We start from the raw sequence: 9,541 nt of genomic DNA, 5'->3' as shown, positions 1-9,541 counted from the left end.
CGTAAAGTGAGTGACAACCTGAAAAGGACAGAGTACACTGTATCACTGGGTTCGTTTATTTGAGACGTACTATTAATTAATTATTCTGAATTCATTTTTAATGCATCGTAGTTTCAGGTATTTTAGGTAGTGAATTTGCAAGTGTTTAGTTTGTTAAACCTTTCTCTACAATATGAATGTATGTCAGGGACAAGATTTAGGTTTAGAAACTGTACAACAAGAACCTAAAACTTCAGTTGCACCAAACCTTTAAGAACCCTGTTAGGTTGACAAAACCTAAAAATTAGGACATTTACATTGTTATTGTATTTTAGTTTAGATCCTGTCATATAGTTTGTCTTAACTGAAATACATATAAAATCAATTTACCTGTGATCTATGGTAGGCTAACACATTGCACAGTAACAGAAACCCAGCCACATCCAAGTGAGAGCTGCATGTCAGCCTGGGGAGTACGAAGATACTTTGATATCCACAACAGCACAGTACTGTGCAAAAATACGCAAGGAAATTGTTCCAGCTACAGGTGAAAACCACTTGAGACAAATATCATTGAATACAACAAGGCTATGAAAGTAAGCAAGCAGGAGATACTTGGATGACGTGCAGCCCAAAAGTAAACAAATGACTCCACTTAGTATGGAGCTAGGAGCTCTCACAAGTTAAACAGGATCAGCAAAAGGTGGATGGAAATTACACTTATGTTATACTTCCACTTAAGACTCCCATTGAACAAACTACCTAGGTTTCTTTTGCTCTGACATTTGACTTATTCTGCATCACTACTACTGCACTGTAATGCTGCTGGCACTTTAAATTATAAAGTTCATTGGAAAAGGATTGAAAGTGCCCTTCATTGCATAAAAACTAAAATAATGCTGCCTGTAAGCAGCAATTACATAAAATGTTCTCCCCCCCCCCCCCCCCCCATGTCGTCAAATATTACACATTTCTTTGAAATATTGCAAATTATGAGGCAATAGAAGTAAAGTTTCACTTAATTTATACAGTGATAATAACCTTGATATTTCATTAATATAACTATAAAACATCTTTAAAAATGCATTTACATTGTTCTATAACACCATTGTAGAAAAGTACATGGTCTGGTCATTTTGTTGGGATTACATAATGCATTTTTTGAAGCAACTAAACAACTAAAAACCCAAGTTTTATGCCCTCAGAGAAAGGTATTGATGAGAAGCCTTCAACCTGTACATGCTTTTGAACTGACAATAAAACCCCCTAAGAGCCTGGACTTAAAGTTAAGAGAAAGCTTCAAATCCTCACATTTAACAAGCCATTTGTTTTTATTGTTAATCAATTAAGTGGCTTTCAGCTCAAAACCAATTTTAGTCATTTTTATTTTAAACTTGAGTACAAGCATGTAATTGTCATTTCCCTTGAAGTGTATTTGATGGACTTTTTTAACATTACAATATAGAATTAAGCCTAATGTAATATCCATCAAATAAAATAGTTTGTTATGTATCTGTTAAAAACTTATTTGGGTTCTGATCTTTGTTATATTTCTGAACAAGGCCAAAGCGTTTAGTTTGGGGGATGGTGACAGATGCTGACTGTTTGGGTAGCTCCAAATCTAATGCGTTGTGTCATGATCAACCGTTGAAATGCACTCTTGTGTTTCCTTCAAACACGGAGCACAGGCTCTGCAGCCGCAGAATGAGCTCCATTTAGCGTTTGACAGCCAAATAAAAGCAACGCTGACTGTATTTGCATAAACTAGAGTTCACTGCAGGTGAAAAATTAAGACGATACCAGCCCTCTGGTGCTTTCCTCTCCCCCTCCCTGACTGCAGAGCACTTTCTGAAAAGGATTCTGATAAACACGAAGTGGGCCAGGGTGTAAAGAAAGGTGCCACAACAGTCCCCCCTGCTGGGATTCAGCAGGAGTACTTCATAAACTGCATCCTCATATTCAAAAACTCGCTTTTTAATATTGTTTCGCCACCTTTTTTGACCCGTAGGATTACAATACAAGTGGAGAATATTGCCGTCAGTGTTACTTAGGTTTAAAGGGTGAATTAAGCTGGGATATTAAGCGGCAGGCGAGGTTAGTTTGGGATAAGGTATCATCCTTTCCAAACGAGGGCAGTCTCCCTCCATCCCTCTTCAGCATCCTTTTTTGCTGCAGTCACTAAGCTGGGAGTCCACAACCGCCTGCCTGTCGTCTCTGTGGGGCCTATACAAAGTAAGATATTTGGTAATGTATGATAATGACAGCTGTACGTTTGAGTAACAGAAAGAGGCGAAGTGTCTGCCCCGCTTTCAGTTACTTTAGCTAGGCTAGCTTAGAGTTTTAGCTAACGTTAGCAGAGACGGTACATCAGCGCTGATTTTCTGCTCGTAAAGCCGCAAACAGTGTATCATTTTCAACTCACCCCTGTCTCCAACTGTCCTTCTAGATGCCCAGCGTCACGGTCAAAGATGTCAACCAGCAAGAGTTTGTCAAAGCACTGTCAGCTTTCCTCAAAAAGTAAGTAATGCACCACAACCTGCCTCTGCGCTTATCTGATGACGGGCTGATGTCCACCTGTCAATCAAGCGGGATGATGGAGGATTTGTGAAGGCTGGGCAGAGGCTCAGACAGCTGCAATACGCGGTGAATCACAGGGAAAGGACAGTTTATTAATGCAGACACCGAACTGAGGGCCACCTAAGATTATACTTTTATTTATTTATTTTAATTAAAGGACGGGCGATAGAGGGAAGAGAGGAGGAAAACAGAATAAACACTTGAAAACTAAACTTCAGAGATTAAAATTGTAAATTTGGAGAAGAAATGCTTCGAAGGAAAAAAGCTAAAAAAACAAACAAACTTAAAAAACAAAACAAAACAAAAAACCAAAACTATGCGTCCTAGAAAAGAAAATTTCAATTTGAGAGATGAAGTTAATCTGAGAGTGTAAATTTGTGAGTGTTTAGTTAATTTTACGTCAAAGTAGCGCAAATTAGAATAAACTGGCAGATTTATGAGGGATAAAAAAAGGAAATGCAGAAGAAGAATTGACACTTTTTTTGTGGAAAAAAACTGGCACATATTGGGTGGGATTGTGAAAAGAAATTATTAAAACTGTAGATTTGAGAGGAAAAGATGCTAAATTTACTATATTCCAATTTTTTAAATTGAATTTGTGTCAGACCTTATTTATTTATAAATAAAATTTATAATTTTTTTTTAAAAAAAAAAGCTACAAGTCTTCCTAACATGCAATAATTTTACAAGTTTTTTTTTTCAGCGATTACATTAATCTTGAAGACTGAGGGTTTTTTTTAACTTCCTAGAGACCCATGCAAAGTAATAGGAGATTGGCATACCGAGGAGACAAAGAATGGAAGAAACTCAGGAAGAAAAGCAGACCACAAATATAGGAGTGTATTTACACAGAGGGCTAATTGCAAACAAGACACAGGTGGGAGCAGAGCTCAGGCACAGACAACTAAATAGAGGTGAAAACAATGAAGGAAAAAAACAAGAAAAATTGGAAGTAAAACCAAAATAATATACATGAGAGATCTAATTTGGTTACAGTCAGAACCTGTTTTGATTGCATAGTTTTCACAGCTAGGTTTCAGTAAAACACACACACCGATGATTTCTTAAAATGTATATGCATGCATAGACAATTATATTTGTATAACTTTAATAGTATTAAAGAAACAACCAGTCTCGTGGCCAGTTATGTCTTCTGTGTTTAGATTAAAATTTTTGTAAAATGTAAGTCACTCAGGAAAATCCGGTTCATAGTTAAAAAGTGATTTAAAATAACTATTTTAAAGGGTCTCAGTCTCCGTAGCAGAGTCAAAGAATGAAACACACATGGGCTCCAGAATGTAGTAAACCACAGTAGCAGCCATGATGGCATGATGCTGTATTTCAGTGCGGCTTCTGACACATCACAGATGTTCTCTCTCTTGTGGTATGTGGCCATTCTCAGTTGAGTATTGCTGATTTTCTATGTATATCACTGCTGTCTTGTTCACACGTACAGTTTCACATATGTTTCCCTTTCACTCACCACCGTGTGTGTGTCAGTGTTTATTGTGTGGTTTTTACTGGTCGATAAATCACATTTACAACCAGTGAACCTTCAGAGTACAGCCCGACTGACGGCTGATATTAACTGTTTGCCGATATATCGGCTACAGTAGCAATAGCCGATAAATTAAAGTGAAAATGTAAAGAAGAGAGGGGCGAGATGCCCTTAAACACTGAGTGTTGATGTTGTATAGTATGTCTACAAAAGGGCGCTCTCTAACTTCCATGTTGGCAACACAAATGTGATAACCAGCTGATCTGAACTGAGTGGCAGTGAGTAATCTGTGACTTGCTGTGACAAGAAACCTAGATTAAACTGCATTTTCATATTAGCTTAGTAATTTGAATATATAGAACAAATATAATAATTTTCTTTATGTTTTGTGTGTCTGAAAGAAAAAATATTGGCTGATGTATCGGTTCTTAGTTTTTTTTAACTATGCTAAATATTGGTATCAGTATCAGTCTTAAAAATCCTATATAGGTCAGGCTGTACTCCAGAGGGAGCACAGACTCATGCAACAACAATAATACACCCCCTGAATGCTGAAAAAAGAGAAAGCAAAATTCCAGCTTGTTTCATTTTCTTTATTGTGCTTTATTTTACAATAGATACCTCACTGGTCTTTCTGCACATCTGTTGTACCTCTACTGCCATATTTTTTGCCTGCATGGGATTAATAGAGGCTGTATTTTCATATTTCTCATGATGGAAATTTCTAACATAGAACTACTTTAAATATGTACACTGTACACTGTTAGTGCACTTAAGTGGAAACATCCTGCAAAGAGCAATAAAATATGACGTTCTTACTTTGACTCTCATCCAAATCGTAATCAAAGCTTTTTATGACCAAAAGAATCTGCCTTACTCTACACGATGAAGACGAAAAGCAAACAATTTAATATGTATCACACTGTTTTTATTCATCACATCACCTACTAATTGATTTTTCAGGTCTGGCAAACTGAAGGTCCCAGAGTGGGTTGATACCGTGAAGCTTGCCAGGCACAAGGAGCTTGCCCCCTGTGACGACAACTGGTTTTACACCAGAGCAGGTTGGTTTTCGTTTCCACGTGCAGCTGGAGTGACAAATAATCATAAAAAGTAAATGAAAGTCATGAACATTTCAGGCTCAGTCCTCTCTAGTGTGTGGATGTGCGGTTTCTCTCTGTCTCAAGCTGTTTTAATTATTGTTCAGACAAAATAAACAATTACACACCGAACAATTACCCAAACAGAGTTGATTACAGTCAACAACATGAAAAGCAGTCATTAGCTGAATTGACTCAGTGAACTGAAATGTTTAATCAGAAGATATATTTTATTTGATAAAGTTTGGGTTCTGGAAATCTCATCTTAAGATGGAAAAACAAGTAACACAGGCAGGCCTTTCACTGTGACTACCATGAACCTAGGTGCAGTACAGTCAAATCTGTTCTTTATTTCTGAGCCCCTGATTTAGGGAACATTGTAAAATTAGGAGTTTTTACTTCCAAGAGGAAGCTGAAAAATATAACCGTGCTTTTATGTCTAGGCTGTACAGCTGTAACGCACCGATTACAGAAATCTTGTGAAACCAGCTTCAGCTACCCGTGAACGCATCAACGTTTTAATTATGTCATTTTATTAATACTCCTATTCTTCATGATTTCTTTTGAGTTTTGATTTATGTTGTTTGGTCTTCTGTTTATAATGTTTTATGTTCCCTGGTCCATTGAAATCTCTTTGTCATTTTTGCCCTTAGTTATTTGCTTTGATGGTAATAAGTTTGATACTTTCTTTTGTGATCCTTCTCTGTTTTCCCAGTCTTGTCTCTGTGGTCATTTTCTGTGTAGTTCATTTCCTGTTTTATGTTTGTGGTCTTTTGTCCCTGATGGTTTCTATTTAGTGTAACATCTTTTGTCCCATTATCCCTGATTTGTGTTGTGTTTTCCTTCTCAGCTGTGTATTGGATTGCCTGGAGTTATGCTTTGCTTTGGATTACTTTCAGACATTCATTCTTATATTTAAGGGCTCAACTTTATGCTTTACTCCTGTGTCCCATGTCTGGGTCTGCAATCCTGACACTTTCTCCTGTTTGTTAACTTAGTTTTCCATTATTGAGATAGTATCATTCTGCACATTGTGCTTCTGCCTGGAATAAAAATTTGTTATATGAATAAAGCATATTCGCTAAATTCAATAGAAACGCATGCACTGCACACTGTTCCTTTATCTGCGGATATCCTGTACTGACTTATATTAGCTCTAAAATATGTCGACTTCTTGTATTTTGAATGATAAAACAAGTTCATACTGAAACATACTGCACTGTATATGATACGTGCCACCAGCATCCACGGCCCGCCACCTGTACCTGCGAGGAGGGGTCGGCGTGGGCTCCATGATCAAAATCTATGGTGGGCGCCAGAGGAATGGCGTATGCCCCGCCCACTTCAGCGTAGGATCCAGGAACGTGGCGAGGAAGGTCCTGCAAGCTCTGGAGGGCCTCAAGATGGTGGAGAAGGATCCCAATGGGTGAGAAGGGTGAATGCTGAGACGATGTGATTCTGAGGTGGTGACTTCACAACAACTGTTATTTTTAAATGTTTTAAAATATTTGTGCTTGCAGCGGTCGTAGACTGACCTCTCAGGGTCAGAGAGACCTGGATAGGATCGCTGGGCAGGTGAGTTGTTAGACTTGCAGTATATGCATATGTGGATTTATCTGTGCATAAAAATGTTATTGTTTCATTCTCTGTAATGTGCATATTATTCCTGCAGTTAGTTAAAGACTGTAATTGAGAGGGGTTAATCAGAATTTGTATTATTTTTACGGTGTAGAGGATAAAAATCATACTTTTTTGTAGCAGAACTATAGTGACAGTGAGCAGGGGATCATATCTAATTGTCATAATGTTGTTAAATAACTCTTTACAGTGGACCCATTATGGTCTTTGAGGTCCATGTATGTAAAAGTAATTCCTTTGAGCCAAACACTCAGGCTTAGAGTTTCAGACAGTCGTTTTCTAGTCTTGGATCTGTACGATATCACAGAGTAGGGAATTCCCTAATGTGGTCATCTCAGCCACGCAGCAGCCCCACCCACCTACTGCTCAAGCCTTTTGTTTATGAAGAAATCAATTGGATAAAAGCTGGTTTAAAGGCTGTGTCTAAGACCCAGTTTAAGACAAATAAAAATGATTTTTGTTTTTTATTCAGTATGAGATGCTACTCTTAAAAGGTAAGAATAAATGGAAGCTCATTACATTTATTTTGTGCTGTCATAGTAAAAAGAAAGCACAGCATCTGTTAATTCTAAGGTCTAGTTTGTTCAGATGTAGCTTTGCAAACCTGAGCTGTGCTGGTATGTGTTTAGTGTTTTTCTAATTGTAGTGTTCAGTGGTTTACACATTCAGCTAACAAGCGAAATATCCCCAGTTCAAGACCAGCAGAAGACACAAATCCCTAGGAGGGTGGCGTCAGGAAGGACATAAATCTGTGCCAAATCAAATATGTGGCTTCATCCTCTGTGGTGATCCCTTGTGAATATGGGAGCAGCCGAAAGAAGGTCTCTGCTGTCGGGAACTTTAACACTTAACGTGCTAACTGAGAGTTTATCCAAGCTTTGTACGGATGACCTTGGGGTGAATTTGTTGGGTTTTCCACAGCTGCCATGAATGTTTTCCACTTGTGAATAATCTTTCTCACTGCAAAATGGACTTGAGATTGTTTTGAAATGATCTCATAGCCCCTCACAGATTGACGGGCAGCAAGAATTGCTTCTCCAAGGTGATGTCTTTTTTTCTTGGCATTGTGTTAATGCACCCGAACGCTCCAGAGCATCAGTTTGGGAAGGGTTATGAGATTATTACCATACAATCCATCATCTCCTTTTATAGAGGTGTTCGTATTTGCATAATTTTAAGACCTGCTAAGGGCCAGATGATTTATTTTTCATGATCTCATTCGTAAAACTCTAGAACTGAAAGAGTGTGCGCTTCCTTTTTTTTTATCATGACTGTAGACACATTTGATACTTGCAGAGGGCTTCAAAGACATCAGAAATTAAATGTCATTATTGCTCAACCCTTTACAGCACCAGATGTGCAGCATGCAGTTGAAGTGGCTCCCTCTAGTGTTGTGTCTCAGTTATGACAACAATGTAAAACATATAATCATATGTGAGATATTTCTTGGGATCTCTAAATAAATACTGCATGCCTTGTGTGCAGAGTATATGACTGTCCTCTCTCCTCTTTCTTTATTGTCTTTTGTGTGCTCAGGTTGCCTCAGCAAACAAGAAACAGCGGAGTTTACAGAGCGCCATCTGAGGACGTTATATAAGAATCCTGAGAAAAGGAATGCAGTTATGCCTTACCGCTTATTTACTCAAGTTCACCCTCCTCCCATATCAATCCAGTGCCGACAGTAACCGAGCACAAAGAGGCACTTCATAGCGATGCATGTGTCTAAAATACAGCGAGTGCAAATATCATATATGAATGTTTTGCAGCAGTCAGAGGTTGGCGGTAGCCTTGTAACATTAAGGCGCAGAGTGGACACAAAAGCACTCCGAATGCATATTTGTGCAATTTGTATGCATGCATACAAAGCAAAAGCATGTTCGTATTTTTGCCTACAAATGGAGAGTAATCTGTGACTTGCTTACTTACTTACTTACTTACTCGCTTCCATGGAAGCAATGGAGAGAAAAAGAAATGTGAGAGCAGATGTAGAAAGGAAAGAAATGCAAAGAATTCTCATGCACATTTTTATTCATTTTCTAACTTTGTGTTTGCAGAATGGTATTACTGGATGGAGCACATATAAGTTATACAGGATGCTCTGAATAAAATGAGTATGAGCACTGACTGAATGTCAGTTTTTATATGGGCCTGTGAGTGACTCTTGCTCAGTCCCTGCAGCTCGCCGTTACACACCAGAGGTCCGCCAGCATCTGCCTGCAGACAAAGACAGGAAATACACAATAGACTCTCTCATCACGAAATACTAACTCACTGATAGTTCCAGCTTTCTGTGGTTGCAGTGTGCTTTGTGCCACCTGTAACCACTTGGCAGTCCACAGGTGTGAGCAAGTTACTTTAAGTGCTTTAAAACTTCAAAGTAATGTAAAAATGATCATTATGGTGGAAAGAAAACATTTGGTTAAGTTTAAGGTATTAGGCAAGTACAATACATATTCAGTAAACTTGAATATTCTCATTATATATTATATATATATATATATATATATACTCTCATACAGAAGGCTGGTCAGCAAGGCTTTCTTCTTCATCATCTTCAGGGTTTGCACCAGTGTACTGCAAGCCCTGCCAGACCTGAACACCAGGCTGAGACCAATACATTCTTTAGATATAGGCTTTAATCTAATGTATCTTATTGGCATACTTTCACCTATTTTATGAAAGATTTAATCTATAAAAGCCTTAACATTCAGATTAACAGGCTGATGATCAAATTAGGTAGCTTAAGGCA

The 9,541-nt window shown here is 38.1% G+C and overlaps 1 protein-coding gene across 1 annotated transcript; it reads left to right on the top strand.

Moving 5' to 3' along the window:
• The first annotated feature begins 1,867 nt into the window (after nucleotides 1-1,867).
• Nucleotides 1,868-8,910, top strand: LOC102782023 (small ribosomal subunit protein eS19). Its single transcript, XM_006787957.3, has 6 exons — nucleotides 1,868-2,211; nucleotides 2,426-2,496; nucleotides 5,018-5,118; nucleotides 6,397-6,580; nucleotides 6,675-6,729; nucleotides 8,329-8,910. Exons 2-6 carry the CDS (start codon nucleotides 2,426-2,428, stop codon nucleotides 8,374-8,376), a joined length of 459 nt encoding a protein of 152 aa, XP_006788020.1. The 5' UTR covers nucleotides 1,868-2,211; the 3' UTR covers nucleotides 8,377-8,910.
• Nucleotides 8,911-9,541: the final 631 nt, after the last annotated feature.

The sequence above is a fragment of the Neolamprologus brichardi genome, chromosome 22 (assembly GCF_056152115.1).
Source record: "Neolamprologus brichardi isolate AB-2024 chromosome 22, ASM5615211v1, whole genome shotgun sequence".
Lineage (NCBI taxonomy): Eukaryota > Metazoa > Chordata > Actinopteri > Cichliformes > Cichlidae > Neolamprologus > Neolamprologus brichardi.
This window is presented reverse-complemented; position numbering and strand designations above follow the sequence as displayed.

What these genes read in the sequence shown, in the direction of transcription:
- LOC102782023 (XM_006787957.3), top strand. Translation starts at nt 2,426, where the DNA reads ATGCCCAGCGTCACGGTCAAAGATGTCAACCAGCAAGAGTTTGTCAAA. An exon ending in CTGTCAGCTTTCCTCAAAAA is followed by an intron (nt 2,497 to 5,017) that starts GTAAGTAATGCA and finishes TTGATTTTTCAG; the next exon opens with GTCTGGCAAACTGAAGGTCC. An exon ending in GTGGAGAAGGATCCCAATGG is followed by an intron (nt 6,581 to 6,674) that starts GTGAGAAGGGTG and finishes TTGTGCTTGCAG; the next exon opens with CGGTCGTAGACTGACCTCTC.